The sequence below is a fragment of the Rhipicephalus sanguineus genome, chromosome 6 (assembly GCF_013339695.2).
Source record: "Rhipicephalus sanguineus isolate Rsan-2018 chromosome 6, BIME_Rsan_1.4, whole genome shotgun sequence".
Classification (NCBI taxonomy): domain Eukaryota; kingdom Metazoa; phylum Arthropoda; class Arachnida; order Ixodida; family Ixodidae; genus Rhipicephalus; species Rhipicephalus sanguineus.
The window spans coordinates 115,030,528-115,046,758 of record NC_051181.1 but is presented as its reverse complement, the minus strand read 5'-3'; the positions used below and the strand labels follow the sequence as shown (position 1 = coordinate 115,046,758).

General features: G+C 46.9%; 1 protein-coding gene across 11 annotated transcripts in view; it reads left to right on the top strand.

Moving 5' to 3' along the window:
• The window catches only part of LOC119396219 (E3 ubiquitin-protein ligase UBR5), a 116,607-nt gene that overhangs the window by 46,491 nt on the left and 53,885 nt on the right, over positions 1–16,231 (top strand). For 7 of the 11 annotated variants that reach the window (XM_037663322.2, XM_049417005.1, XM_049417002.1 and 4 more), the window contains 4 exons: positions 508–760; positions 1,622–1,860; positions 12,566–12,687; positions 15,516–15,769. In XM_037663322.2, the coding sequence (XP_037519250.1) occupies positions 508–760; positions 1,622–1,860; positions 12,566–12,687; positions 15,516–15,769 (868 nt within the window). The remainder of the gene's footprint in view (positions 1–507; positions 761–1,621; positions 1,861–12,565; positions 12,688–15,515; positions 15,770–16,231) is intronic. The other 4 variants (XM_037663328.1, XM_049417006.1, XM_049417004.1 and 1 more) reach the window with 1 other exon arrangement.

Genomic DNA, 16,231 nt, shown 5'->3' with positions numbered 1-16,231 from the left:
CGTGTCTGTCTTTAACCACTGCTTCTGTCTCTTCCCTTGATTCCTCTCACTGTGTCTAAAGCAGGTGAATGTGAGTGTCCGCACGTGATAAAGCAACATCTATCACTGTGTCTGTCGTGTATTTCATAGTGCACTGGTGCATATTTTTTTCTTTGGTCTTCCTATAAACGGCCTGATTGAATTCCTGTCACATTGTTTTATTTTTTGCTACATGTTGGTATTATTTGCTGTCCAGTTAAGATAGTGATTCTATATTGCATTCATGTATAATTTTGGCCAACAACATTCTCTGTGACCTCAAACCACACCCTGTCTTGGAGGCCATTGCATTCTTGTAAATGGAGGTATCATGATAGGATAGTTCAAAATGCTGAGTCGTAGTTGCCAGCCTTGCAGTTGCTCATAGTTGTCAGGTTGGCCACTTCTAAAGTTTGAATGCCTACTCATATTTTCCGTTGCTGATATGAGATAACACTAATGTGTCTCCCTACATAATTGTGTGTTCAGGGATGCCCAGGGCTGCACACCCTTCATGACAGCCGTGTGCGGGAGGGCGTACCATGCGGCACTGCTGCTGCTGGATGCAGCACAGCGAGTGCTGCAGGAGTCTGGAGGATCCAGCGGGGGCGAGGGTTCGCGCAGGGCCCTCCAGAACATGCTCTACCCTCCCGGCTCAGCACCCGACGACTCACCCTTGCACGTGCTCTGTTGCAACGACACCTGTAGCTTCACCTGGACTGGTGCCGAGCACATCAACCAGGTTGGTGGCACTGCTGCAGAACTAGAGAAAAGGAAGAGGGAGAGAAGAAACTCCTGTTATAGCAAGCACTTGGAAATATTGCAAAGAGTCACTAAAGAGAAAGCTTACTTCACTTGTTTTTGACCTTTGACTGAAACTTTGACCTTCATTTTCTGTTCAGAATGCGACAGGAGCATGGTGTAGAGGAGAAGTGGAACTAGCGGTCAGAGGGTCCGGTTGCAGTAACAGTGAACTTACGATTGCGAAATTGTGTCCCTTTAGGAGTTTCCAAAAAATAATTCTGACTCTGTGTGAATATTTGAAAAGCCGGACTAATGGGGGCTCTAATATATTGAACTGGTCAGGAAATAAGTGATTTTAATGGTGCAAGAAGTTTGTTGGCATGTTACTGCATGCTCATACGCTTGCCCAAGACCAAAGACAGCCATCTTGTACGATTGTGTTGGTGGATACGTCAATTTTGCAGGCTTTGAATGGCTCTGCAACAAACAAGTAGAAGTATATGGCCATCAGTGTTCTTTGAACAGTGCCTGGAATGCTGTCGACCACATGCTTTGACATGTCTGGGGCAGAGCCACTTGAGATCTCGCGAAAGTGGTCACTCAGAAATGGTCAGTGTATGTCAACCTTTGCAATGCGGTCACTGTAAACAGACGAACGAAACTTCTTCGCTGCTCCTCTGCCTTGGAAATTGGGAAACCTGTCTGTGTCATACCCTGGCTGCTCAGGATGTGGTCTCAAATGACATTGAATGGTGTTTCTACGGTACATTGCATGATGTTGGCTGCAAGTATTGTCCTGCGTGCGTGGTTGCTGTGCTATGGGCAGTTTTTCCTGAAATATCTGTCATCGGACATGCAGGACATCTTTGAGTGCCGCACCTGTGGCCTGGTCGGATCGCTGTGCTGCTGCACGGAGTGTGCCCGTGTCTGCCACAAGGGCCACGACTGCAAGCTCAAGCGCACCTCGCCGACGGCCTACTGTGACTGCTGGGAGAAGTGCAAGTGCCGTGCCTTGCTAGCAGGGCACCAGGGGATGCGTGCTACGCTGCTCAACCGCCTCGTCACCGACACCGACCTGGTCACCTTGCCCAACAGCAGGTTTGTTGTGCCTCTGTCTCCGGACCATGGAGCTGAAATGGGGAAATGGGGGTTCTTCATTGTGAGGCAATGTGGAATGCCTAAGCATAATGCCGAGCAGTGACAATGCATAATCTGTCATCTGGAGAAGCATTGTGCGAATCGTTATAGCACAAGACGCAGACGTGACAGTGAGTTTGTGTTGCCCATGAGTATGGACTAAAAATGAAAACGCGGCAAACATCCGAACAAGCCAGATTGCATGCGGGAAATTAAGGGGGACGTGGGGATCAAATCGCGAAAAATGGAAAAAAAAAATAGATTTTCTGAAAATCACATTTTCAGTTTTTGTAGCCCTTTTTCTATCAGATTCCAAAATATCTTCACAGAAAACCACGTAGAAGTGCTTTAAAGAACTTGTTACGCCTGCCAAGGTGGCAAAAATTATTGCGGAAATCTAAAAAAAAACACTGATTTTCAAAATATCATAGCTCCGCAACGCGCCACAGGGCGCCGATATTTTGGTCTTGTCGGAAAGGGCGTTTCTCTGTCTTCAAATTCCCCGCCTCAGCTGGCTCCTCCCTTCAAAAACAAGCGCACAAACAGCAAATGTCTGAAGGTCGTTTCGAGGGCTCCAATTGGCCGCGTCCGCCATGTTGCCCCAGCGCGGCTCGCCATTGGTCCGATGCACGCTTCGGGAGATTGTCGCCTGCTGCTGTGCTGCTTGCACGACGTCGTGAGGTCACGGCTGTGGAAAGTCACGGTCTTTGTGATGCGTTTGCATTCGCACTCGTTCTGTGTTCACCGCTCGACGATCACGTGGAATACAGTCGATTCCGGATATATCGAACTCGAAGGGGACCGCGAAATAGTTCGATATATCGATAATTCGAAATACGAAATATGCGTATTTAGGGGTTTAAGGGGGGACGCGGGGATCAATCGCGAAAAATGGCAAAAAAATCGATTTTCTGAAAATCACATTTTCAGTTTCTGTAGCCCTTTTTCTATCTAATTCCAAAATATCTTCGCTGAAAACCACGTAGAAGTGCTATTAAAAATTGTTGCGCCCACTGAGGTGGCGAAAATTATCGCGGAAATCGCAAAAAAGAAAGCGTTTTTCAAAAAATTATAGCTCCGTAACGGCACGACCGAGCACCACCATCTAGGGCTCGTCTGAAAGAGCATTTCTCCGTCTTCAAATTCCCCGCCTCAGGTGGCTCCTCCATTTAAAAACAAGCGCACAAAAAGCAAACGTTTAAAGGACGTTTCGAGGTCCCCGATTGGCCGCGGCCGCCATGATGCTCCAGCGCGCCTCACCATTGGTCCGATGGTCGCTCCCGGTGTGCGTCGTCTGCGGCTTCCGCGTTGCGGGGTCACGGCTGTCGAAAATCACGCGAATTACTGAAGCGTTCGTACTCGTTTTGTGTTCGCTGGTCGACGATAATTACACGTTAGCAGCTGCACCCAGAAGCTCGTGCATCAGACTGCGATAGCCCGACGCGCTCTTCGCGAACATCGCAGAAGCACGTCTCGGTCCTGTATTGCGTTCACTCGTCGGACCCGCGGTTAGAAGTTCTGCCCGTCGGCATCTCGGACCTCGTGACGAAGACCACCGCGGGACGACTTTTTGTGCTCGTACTTTGAAACATCGGGCACCGCCGCAGCGCACACCGCGACCGTGCTTACTGCTCGGAGTCGTGGCTAGGCCTAACTACGTTCACGGCGCCGACGAATTCGAACTTTGCGGGGAAGGACATCGTGCTAGCAGACATGCGAAAGCGAACAATCCGCAATGCGCTTTGTTGCAAGCAACTAATGATATCGCCCGTTGGCAGCTCGGAATCGCTGATCGGCATTTGACGCATCGGCCGCTGCACCGCGGACCCCACGGCTACGGCCGCTCGATCTCCCCAAGTTCGTCGCACAGCGGTCGCTCGAAGCACCGCGACAATTTCGCGCGTCGGCGCCCCAAAATGCGAGGCCAAGCATATTGCACGCCGTTGTTTCATCGCTGCGGCCTGGCATATTGCGCATCGCCACCAAATGCCGCCACCCAGCATATCGGGCACCGACTTCCCGAACCCCGCGGCCGAGCACTTCGCGGGGAAATAAGCCCTCAGTGGTGATGTAATTTAGGCGCGCTTCAAGCCATGCATGGTATCGCAGCAAGCTTTTGTGAATGCACTGAAATAATGAAAGCCTCGCCAATTACCATTACCACGACCGGGTGAATGATGAAGCGTATCAAGGCGGGGGTGACAAATGAACTTGTGTAAAGGAGTGGACGAATTTTTATCTGCCAAACTCGCTTCATTAAGTACTACTCAGAAGGTTCTGTGCCACCAATGTCTTGGCCATAACTGCCACAGCACACCTAAATTTGCATGCCACAGACTTGTAATATGCAAGTCTGGCCATTAAACCTGAAGGCTCACCCTTCGAAGAGCTGACAAAAATAACCAATAAAGAAAAAGGAAAGCACGTAGTGCAGAAAAATGAAAGATCAAGGACATAAGAAAACCCCTGCAAGCAAAGACACTAAATATTACAGCCCCAGGGCATTTTGATTTACATGTAGTGGCTGTGCAACTTTAGGGCCCGTTTTCTCAGAAGTGTGTTTTGACCCGACTTTCCCGCTTGCAGAAAGCGTAGCACGACTATGGCTTGATGGATTTTCATGAGGTCTGTTGCATTGTATTCCCTAGTCAATTCTCTATGCTATGACATTCCTATATTTTTTAATTACTCTCTCGTTTTTTTACTCTTTAGCTAATTTGACATGACAATAACGAATGCATTATGCAAGCATGGATGCAATGTTCAGTGTAAAAAAAAAACGGGCTAATAAAAATATTTGGAGAATGTCATAGCATGAACCATTCCTATGGCTAAAATATAAGGGCAACTTTGGGCTTTTACCATGTTTTGTTGTCATGCCAGGCTTTCTGCAAGTTTGGTATAACACTGATGCAAGTAAAAATTTATAATGTCAAAACTGCTCGAGCTATCTTAATGAAACTTTGTAAATAGTCATTCAGTGCACTTCCCAATAAGCATGCCAAATTTCATTGTTCTACGACAAAAAATAAAGAATTTCAGCCTCGATCCCCACCTCCCCCCTTAAGGGGGGAGGCTACCCCGGAGACCGAACTTTTTTATTTCTTGAGATATCTAGGTGAAACTTTCAGGGTATGTTCACTACACTAAAACTTGAGAAACTGCAAAGTTTCATGAAATTGTGTTGATCAGTTCCCGAGTTACTGAGGTCTAACTGGGTGGTTCACATGTGTGCCTGAGGAAGAGCCGGGAGAAATCCCAGGACATAGTAGAAAGCTGAAATTCTTTGTGGTCATCCCTGGATAGATATCCTAGGGTGCTACAAAGCCCTTTTTTTTAAATTTCCCCTCCAAAAAATTTTTATGCAACTTTGAATTTGATGTAGCCAGTAATGACCAGATTCATCAATAATTAATTGTTTATTATAAATTAACGGCACCAATTTTCAAAAAAAGGAGCTTGTTACGCCCGTGCAAAGTCATTCAGGAATAGAATAAAAAAAACTGCACGCAAATCTGATGAGCAGTTCTTGAGAAATCGCTTTCTTCAGCACCACAACTAGCTAAAAAATCCATTCTGAGAAAACGGGCTTTGAAAGTTCAGTACATGTGTTTTTCTCAAAAAGCTCGTGCAGAGTAACTTGAAGTGTCCTTGTGCACTCTTTGCCTCTTTTGTCTTCCCTCCATCTTCTCTAGGTGTCGTTTCGAATTTTTTTTCAACCATAGGGCATATTTTTTAACAGCTCGCTGGATGGCTAGGTGCCCTGGTCGAAGTCCAACGGCGTCAGATATAACTTGCGTTGCTTTGCAGCAGCCGGCGTTGTAACGCAGCACCGCTTCATGCAGACCTGTTTCTACAGCAATCAAGGACGAGTGCTGCTCTTTTGGCATCAGCGACCAGAGAACGGAGTGGAATGGCTCTGACGCATTCTGGGTCTTGGCTCCCAAGCAGCGCTGAAGAAGAGACTCGTGTGAAAGTCGCTGGTAGATAGGCAACATAGCTTCAGCAACATAGTCTGGCAGGTTGTGCTTGTGCCTGGGTTGTGGCTCACCCTTCGCTTCTGCAGCTCTATGGCGGCACCATGACTCGGCTCCCACTGGGCAAAGGTCATGGCGAGGGTCTTCGTCAGTCGATGTGATGTGCCGATATGTTGTCATCACTGCACGCTGCATTGCTGTCACATCACTGGAGTTGTTTCTCAGAGCCCAACCGTAATAGTCAGTGAGCTTGTCGATGAGGGCTTTGGTAAGCTTGCCCTTCCCACTCAGTGGCTTGTCACTCTTTTGCACAACGTTCCGAAGTGCGCTCCCCATCCTTTTCTGAACATGGTTCAGACACTCCTCTTTGACAATCGGCACTAGCCCGTAAACATTCTCTTCAGTGAGGGCAGAGAATGTACGGCTGTCCCCGTCAGACACGAGGGTGGTGTACCGTAGGCCATGCTTGGAAATGGACCTCTTGAATAGAGTGAGGGCCGCTTCCACCTCCATGCCTCCCGATTTCGCATCGGTGTTTTTCTGGCAAACATGGTGCTCATGCCAGCTTTCATAGGCTGCATCTCCAGGTTTGGGCCCTGTTTGGCATCCAAGGCAGTGGTTTGACAGAACTACAGCATCTAATATGAGGCCCGTGTAGAAGTCGATGACAGCTCCCACTCCAATGTGTGATGTGTGCCCACGCTTGTGCCAAGTGCCGTCGTACACCACGGTGACGTCCTTGCTAAAGGTGGGGTCCATCTTTTTATACGTGGTGATCACTGCTGTGGCAGATTCAGCATAAAACTTGTCCAGAGCGGTGGCTTCTGGCTTCCTGAACGTCTTTTTCAAATGTTTCTGAAAGGTCTTGTGGTGCAGACCTCTATAAGAGACGTTCATCGCTGCCCAAAAATCGTTCAGGGCTGTTTGCCCCTTGCCTATCTGCTTCATGGCCGCTATGGCGTGGACATTTACGTCAAAGGCCTGCGAGTCCTGTTTGCGCGGTGATGTCCACAGCTTATCGATGGTGCCGCAAGAGGAGCACACGACTTCCAGTTTTGTCGCCAGTCCAAGCTTGGTGCTCTCTCGGACAGTCATACCACCTTTCAAGCACTGCTTGCACACTGTGAAGTTGAGCACGATGTTGAAGAGGTTCATTTGAACGAGCGAGAAATGTTCACCATCATTTGTCACTGCAGGTGCAAGAGCCGGCTCCATCAGTTGAAATTTTTTCTGCGTCGCTGGCGTAGCTTCAAGTTCAGCGCGAACGGCGTCACGGCGTTTCGTATTCGCGTCGATTTCTTCCCGAGTTAGAAAACGCGTCCGCACATGAATGGTCGACGGCCCACTCACGCTCGATGGCCCCGATGCAGACGAAGTGGTGGGTCCGGCGATCTCGGAAACACTCGGCGTCACGCTCGATGGAACCGATTCAGAGCACATGCTGGGTCCAATGATCTCGGAAACACTCAGTGCATCTTCTGTACTGGTGGCAGCTGACAGCACAGTGCTGCAAGCATCTTCGCAGTGGGTACTCGCAGCAGAAAGGCGGAATTTCGATGCTCGTAGAACCCGCATATCGCGTTTCTGCGCCGTCTTAGGCTTCGTTGCCGGCATCGCGCGCGACAACAAAGATGAAAGGCACAGAACTAGTGCGAAAAGTAAAAAGTGAAAATGATCTGAAATATAGCGCAAGGCAAAAAGCGACTCGTAAGCAGACGTCTGTCGAGGCGGACGGAGCAGAGAGCAACAACGTGACGAGCGCGCCGGACGCGCTGCTGCCGGGAGCGACCGCCCCCGCTGCCAGCGCAGCAGCCAATGGCGAGCACGCTTTCTCCCGCGAAATATGAATGCGCTGCTCTAGCCAATCAGCGCTCTGCATCGCATCGTGGGAAAACGCCAATAGCGTCTCAACCGTGCCGCCGACGCCATTTTGCAAGGCGGCAAACAAGAGAGAAAGAATTCACGGTCAAAACAACACCAAGATGGCGCGGGACGACCGCATGGTCTGGGAATGGCACGCGCGCGAAGTTTGGTTTGATTTCAGGATTTGCGCGTGTTTTGGACGCCGCGGCGGCCTCGAAAATAGCATTTTTTTTGCACTTTGCAGTTGAATTAGATGCTGATAATTACAGAATAGGTAGTTTATGAGACATATAACCCAAAAATGTGGTTTTTCAAAAATCGACTTTTTCCCGATTGTTCGGTTTTCAAGGGCCGCGTCCCCCCTTAAATAAAGCACTGCAGGCCTCGACACAGTTTTCCGAAAGCGTAAAAAGCGCGAACATAACGATTCACTCACATATGCTAAAGAACAAGGCGAGAACTACTTCTTTTGCAAGTTAGCGCACTTTATTTCGCATGCAAATAGTCCATAAACTTGTCTTGCTTCTTACGCGCCGTGAATTTATTAAGCCATTGTCAATATCATTGAAGCTTTCCAGATAAGTAAATTCAATTTCCAGACAAGTAAAGTCGATCACCGCTGTTGTGACCTTCGGCCACAACAGCGGTGATCGACGCTGAACGCTGATGCGAGCTCTGTAGCGCGGTAAAGGGTTTAGCGGTGGCAGCGGCGGCTGGCATCTTCAAACCGCATGGGTCCATTTCCGCAGCACCGGCAACGTCAGCTATGATCTCGGCATCGATGCAGTCAGAAACAGCTACATCGTTATCTGCACCGATAAAGTCACTCGCTGTGCTCCCATCCGATACGGCGCCCGGAAACGCTAATTTTAAGTCGTAAAATTCACTGACGCGCCGTACGCCGTAGTCGGCGGTCATGACGCGCTCAAAGTCGTCACCTGGCACCAAGGCCCGTAAGGAAACAGTGCACGATGGTGCTTTACTTGACGTTGTTCCAAGCACCAGTCATCATTTTTATCGCTACGAGCGGGACAATACTCTTGAATGACGATTTATGAAGAACGGAGCGTTGCACGAAGAAACATTTCTCCACCGTCGACATGTTGGCGATACCGATGGCACTCGTGGCTTTGTAGAAGGCAGCCGCTACTTTGGCGAGAAATGCGAAAAAAAGCGTAGCCTCTAAGATCTGCATTTTAAAACCGAAAACACTAGAAATACGTCACGAGGTTGCGGATCTCGAAGGCCATGCTTTGCGGGCCCGTATGCCATCGTAGGAAGGGAATGCAAACATTCCCTTCCTACGGCTGCCAGTCACTGAGGCTGCCAAGTCACTTCGAATTCTCATTTTGGTGCCCTCGGCAATCAGCCCCTTTGAAAAACACTAGCCCATGCATTAAAACCTGTGGATCGCGCGTCAAATATACCGGTGAACTGACAAGCGCTGCGCAACGAACTAGAGCAACGCAATTTCGTCACCTGCGCGCTACGTGGGACTGGAACTTATAAGAATGCGGCCGAAAAATTATGAATATTTGTTAGGAAAAATGCACTTTCTGGGCAGCGTTCGATATAGCAGATGTTTCGCTGTGCGGGAGTTCGATATACGTGCACACCAGCCCCATACTTTTGCATGGGAAATTCAAGGGGATTTCTCAACTGTACGATATAGCCAATAATTCGATATATCTGAGTTCGATATATCCGGGATCGACTGTATAACTACGTTTGTTTGGAGCTGCAAGCGGAAGCTCCATCAGATTACGATGGCGCGCCGCACTCGTAGCGAACATCGTAAGCGCACGTCTCGGACAGACCCTGTAGCGTTGACTCGTCGGATCAGCAGTTGGAGGTTTTGCTTATCGACACTCCGGATGTCGTGACGAAGATAATTGCGAGACGACTCCTTGTACTCGCGACCACGCATTACGTACTTTGAAACAAACATCGGGCACCGCGGCTGGCGCGTCTACTTCTCGAAGTCATCGCTAGGCCTAACTCCGCTCACAGCGCCGGTGTGCGAGATGAACCTTGAACTTTGCGGGCAAGAACAACGCGTTAGCAGACCCGCGGCAGTGTGCTTCTTCGTAAGCAATGAAGCTCATCGCCCACCAGCTCCTCGGAACTGTGGATGGTCATTTTACGCATCGGCAGCGGACCCCACAGCCAAGCTCGTCGCGCAGCGGCCACGCGTCGGTGTCCCGAAATGCGAGACCAAACGACCAAACACGTTGCGCACCGTTTTTTCATCGCCGCACCTAGGGATATTGCGCACGTCACCGAATGCCGCCACCCAGCACATCGCGTGCCGACTTCCCGGACTCCGCGGCCGAGCACTTGGAGGTGAAATAAAGCACTGTTCCTGCAATTTAGGCGTGCTTGGAGCCGTGCGTGGTATCGCCGCAAGCTCTCGTGAATAATCTGAAAAAATAGAAGCCTCGCAGATAACCGTGTTGGCAATCGGGTGAATGATGAAGCGCATCACAGTCGAAATTTACCAGTGAGCTTGAGTGAAGCAGGGAGATGAATTTACATCTGCCCATTCGTGTCTTGAATAAACTGCTAAGTAGGGATGGGCGAATATTTGGGTGCTTCGAATATTCGAACGAATATTACAGTATTCGAATTCGCTTCAATACGAATTTAGATTATTCGAAATTTCGAAGTATTCGAAATGAACGAATATATGTATACATTTGACCATAGGTCGGCAAACTCACTCATGAGTCGACTCACTCAGACTCACTCAGACTCATATCGAGACGTGAGTCTGAGTCTGAGTGAGTCCGGGTGAGTAAAGTTTTTTTTGAGTCTGAGTCCGAGTGAGTTCGGTTGGGAAATATTTTGGTGAGTCTGAGTCCGAGTGAGACCCGTTGAGGAAAATTTTGGTGAGTCTGAGTTCGAGTGAGCCCTAAGGGCAAAATATATTGCATGAGCGAGTCTGAGTGAGCTACACATTTTCTGCCGAACTATGGTCCTATCTACTCAACTTTAGCATTACTATCAGCCCTATGTCAGCTCACGTTTATACTGCCGTATACTCCCGCATACTTCAACGCGCTTCCGTTCATACGTCAGCTCAATATTTATTGATCAGAGGCGTGAGTTGAGGAGGGAGACGGGGAGGATGTGCCTTGATCTCCCCCGCAATCTTTTTCACGGGAAGTTACTGATAAAAATACCTCGTGTCAGTCATGACTTTCAGTAAAAACGTCCTTATTGAACTGCAAACTCAGATAACTCGTATTTGAAGGTACGGTATCAAAAGGTGCTAAGTGGCGCATCGATTATGCAAGATATTCGCGTTAAAGAGCATTGACATTATGGTAGAAAAAGGATAATTAAATGCTAACGGACTCATGAGTCGACTCACTCAGACTCAGATCGAGCCATGAGTCTGAGTCTGGGTTAGTTCGAGTGAATAAAATTTTGGTGAGTCTGAGTCTGAGTGAGTCCGGTTGAGAAAAATTATAGTGAGTCTGAGTCCGAGTGAGTCCGGATGAGGAAACGTTTGGTGAGTCTGAGTCCGAGTGAGCCCTGAGGGTAAGATATGCTTCGTGAGTGAGTCTGAGTGAGCTCCACATTTTTTGCCGACCTATGCATTTGACCGCACATAACTCCTTGTAAAGGTGGTTACACTGCAGCGTCTGGTTGCAACTCCCTGTAAAGGTGGTTACACTGCAGCATCTGGTTGCTGTGCCATGAAACAACCCATTCAGGGGAAATCTGCACTGCCGCGAAGCCACACTTCAAGGTTGAATGTACATATTTTTTAAAGTTTAAAAGCGTGTTATATGGGCTTATATGCACTCAGTGTAGTAATCTTTAAATTGTAATGTATTGCACCACTTATAACTTGCACCCTACTGCTATTCCTCTTCATTTCAAACCAAAAAAGTGGCATTCACTCATACCTAGTTCCTGAGGGGGAGACAAGCCCATTTTTTCAATATATTGTGTCTGTTGTTTATTATATTTAATCATAATTTGATTGATAATATCCTAATCACCAACACTAAATTCAATCGTCTGCTAAAACTTTTCAGCAAGGAAATTCAAAAAAAGGGCTCTGTCTCCCCCTGAAGTATCAATGTGGGAATCATCATAGTTAATTTCACAGTCCCAGCACCTTTTGAAAGTTCTCCAGGCCTGGGATAAGAGAGCCATGTGCACTATTCTGACATACCGCCGTAACTTGAGAACCAGTGAATATAACTTCATGAAATTTTGTAGTTCTTCTAATGATTTTGCTATGAGTCTATCCTGAAAGGTTCATTAAGATATCTCAATAAACAAAAAAGTTGGTATCTGATGGTAGCCTCCCCTCTTAATGGTGTTCTATTCACCCCATTGACACTTGCATCCGTGGCTTCATCGTTAAAAGTATTAGGTTTTCATGCTGGAGGCCCTACGTTTGAGTCTGGGTCGTAATTATGTGTATTTGTTATAAACCAACTTAATTTGTTGCACCACAATAATTATGGGGGTGCAACAAAAGCAAGAAATTCTTGCATGGCTGTCATGGTTTTCACCACACTTTGTACATTGTGTCATTTAACTCATATGTGTACACCTTGCTATGTTTGAAGCTTGGGCTAGTAGTGTTCACGGTTGCAACAGGAAAAAAATTGTGCAAAATTTTTCACGGAACGCAAGGCGTTGTCGTCCCTTCGTCGTCTTGTCTTCTGTCAAAAATTTTCTGCTGTTTTCTTCCTGGTGTACACCTTCTTTTCACTTGTGCTCTCTTCACAAGTGCCTTCTTCTTTATTATTTTTTTTTTGTCATGAAACTATTCTTTTTGAGCATTGCCAACTTTCTTGCTGCAGGGGCGAAAACATCCTGCTGTTCCTCGTACAGACAGTTGGCAGGCAACTGGTGGAGCAGCGCCAGTATCGTCCGTCCAGATCTCGCTCCAGTGCCCCTCGAAAGATCTCAAACTCTGAAATGGGTAAGGTGGCATTCTTACCTGGAACCCTTGGCTGTAATTTTCGGTTGGAAATGTAGGCTGCAGACAAAGTAAGCGATTCCTGTGGTAATGCGTATGTTTTGTGTATTGGGCGCCACTGTAACTTCAGAAGCATTATGTAAGGGAACGCTTTGAAGACTCAAAAGAACTTTGGCGTTACAGTTTTAACACTAAGCATGAACTGCAGTGAGATCGAGGAAAGTACAGTAGACTCCTGTTAAACGAAAGCTGAAGGGACCAGGAAAATATGTTTCATTTAACAGGAGTTTCGTTTACTGAGAGATGAAAAGGGGTGCAGAATTCAAGCACAAAACCAATCATGTTAGAGGCAGTTGTTCCATTTAAGCAGCAATTTCATTTAAGAGATTTTCGTTTATTGAGAGTCTACTGTAGAATGAATCTTTCTGGCTATTTCACCCTTTCTTAAGTAGGTCACCACTTTAAGAAACGCACTTTCTGAAAAAAGAAATATTTTTTTTTAACAGTTTCAAGCTCCCTCTATATTCAAGAATATTTAGCAAAAAGAATTATGTGGTATCTTGAGCTGTTCGAAAGTTACGATCATTTTTCCAACCCCTCCTAGATGCATGCGAAACCGAAACTGAAGCTTTCGGATTCCACAACACCTGCCATCTAGTCATAAATGTCTCTTCGTATACATATTATGTAGTGCTAAGTTGTCTGAGCGCATTCTAAAGCTTGTGGGGCCTGATGTTTTCGATTTATTTAAAAATTTCCACTACATGGCTGCGGCACTGTTGTTTAAGAGGGACGCGCCCTTTAAAAATCGAAAAACCGTATATTTGGGCTGTACGTATTATAAATTACCTTTTCTGTAATTATGAACGCCAAATACATCGTAAAAGTACATCAGATCGGGTAATAACAAGCAGCGGCAGCTGCTGCGCCGATCAAACAAGCGCCGAAACAAGCCCAACTTTGAGCGAGCACCGCTCCCACGTCGTTCAACCGATCGGCGCCGTCTTGGTTTTGTTCTGTTTGCGAATTCCTCCGTATTTTTTTACCGCGTGGCCAAAGCATGATTCGCTTATGATTGGGGGGCTCGCAGGGGTTTGAGTTTCCCACGTCTCGACGTGAGCTGTAATTGGACTAAGTGCGCGCTCTTTGAGGGAGTGGAGAAACACGCGGCTGCTATTGGTTGCTGCGCGCGATGACACGGTAGCCTTCTCCGGCGGTTGCTCCGTGCATCGTCTGCTGCAACTAGTGCGAGCGCTTGCTTCGTTCTTTGCTGCTGCCATGCAGCCAGCCTTTGTGTGCACTGTTTTGCTTTTCGTTATCACTCGTGGCACTTTCTGAACTCTACACAGTGTTTACAATTTCGCATCGTGCCCGCCGACTAAGAAGTCATGTGCCTGCGATCGTAGTTGCGATCATTGTGCTGTCGGACACGCCGGTAGTCGCGCTGCAGGCGTTCGGTGGGTTGGCGCGCTGAACTGTTATATAAACTTTGTTACCGTGGTCAAGCCCGCCGCCAACAGCGATTATGACAGCCCTTTTCTCAGCGAAGCTCTGTCTGTGCTCTTTCGTACACCATTTCGGGCTCCCAGATTTAGTTCTGGCCTTTCAAAAAGAAAGTTATAGTACTTCATGAAATATGGTGAAGTATAGGATGAAAAAAAGCATCAACACAAGTTATGGAATCAATATATCAAGCGTGGACCCACTGTGGAGCATGTAGATGAGTCAGCTGGACACTCAAAACGAGCTAGAAAAAAAATAAATACGTGCTTCAGCTCACTCAGAAGGAGATTGTGCCGCTGCAGAGGAGGTTCCATGCTCTGAGCCTGGTGAATTTTAGACATATTGAATGTTTCTTTATTACATGGACGTTCGGTTCAAATCTTTAAAGCCATTTTTCTCAAAACATGATTTTTGCATCCTACAGTTAGGTGAAAAGTGATAACTTTCCTTCTAATAAATATTTTCACACAGTTTTGCATGCTATTTCTTTATAGGTGTGCATTCAAGTAGAATGATTGAAAATTAGCGTTAACTTTTTGTTCTATGGCCAACTATGTGCAAACAAACCTGCCAAACTTTATCAGTCTTTTTATAATAACGTACCTTAGCATAGAGATCTCGTGATAGTGGAGGTTAGATGCAAAGGATATTGTCCTCACTACGTACCTGCCAAGTTGCGTTTGAATCGCGCCTACCATTTGGTACTTATGACTGTTGCTGCAACATGCATATTTTGGTGCACTTAGATTTTTAGATACCGTATTTACTCGAATGTAACGCGAGTTTTTTGTCCAGATTTTTGCCACTTTCGCGTTGCAATCGAATACCGTAATTCTATTTTTTTCTTGCTGGACGCAATGAAAAGTCAGCACTCGTGTTACAATCATGGTCGCGTTACAATCGAGTAAACACGGTATTTTGTTTTTTACATTTTTACAAGTTTATCATTTTAATGTTTAAATTCACCTAATCCCTACAAGCCAAAACCATAATTATAACTTTTGGACTGCAACTGCAAAATTTTTTCTCGAAGGTGTGATCTACCTTAATAAAAGAAAGGGACGAGCTAAGCACCCGCTGTTTTATATATTCGACATCTTTGCTATAGGCCCTAATTTAGGGGTGTCGCCTCACACAGATACAGTGTCATACAGGAGGCAATGTCGGTAACCCTCTTATCCCTCCATATGCCTCTTTGCAGGCACTAAATAGGGGGTGGGGAGAGATGAGCGTGTGAGTGCATTTAGGCTCCTCACGGTGGCGGTCATAGTGGCTTTCGCATTATAATGTGTAGTCTTGACTAACGTACTTCTTGCCACGTTTTTCAGCAGAGCCAGACATGCCGGACCATGACTTGGAGCCTCCGCGGTTCTCCAGACGTGCCCTGGAGAGGCTCCTCAATGACTGGAATGCCATCAAGACCACCATCATGGCTGGTTACAAGGAAGACGAATCTGTTGCCTCCCGCTTGGCTTCCGGTGGCTCTGTGCCCGAAGACCAGCAGCCTCACCTGGTGGCGCAAAATGGCACTGCCCTGCTCGACAAGTTCGTGCACTGCCTGCTCGTCAAGTGTAGCATTGAGGTGAGGATGGCCGCTTCTGGCTTTTGAATACAGGAAATGCATGAAGTGGCCCATCAAGAAGTTTGCTCATTCTTTCGCTTATTTGACTCCTGCGAACTTGGAAAGAAGATTGAATGATCTGGACAGGCCTGACATCTGGTGCTAGTATAGTAATACAGTAAAAGCTCGTTAATTCAAATTTCATGGGACCAGAAAAAAATATGTTTGAATTGACTGAATGCCGAATTATTAAAATTATCAAAAAAACAAGTGTCTGTTACACCAATGCATTTTCATTTTCTTGATGAATACATAAATCCAGTATTTATTTTGCATGAGAGCAGTGCTAAAGCCGCACTTTTTGTCATTCGCGACATTGTTAACAGTGTGACTCAAGACTTCTGTGTCTTAAGCCGAAACATGATCTGAACCAATCCTTTATTATGTACTGCCATCACCACCACCACGCGCATGCGACGATAA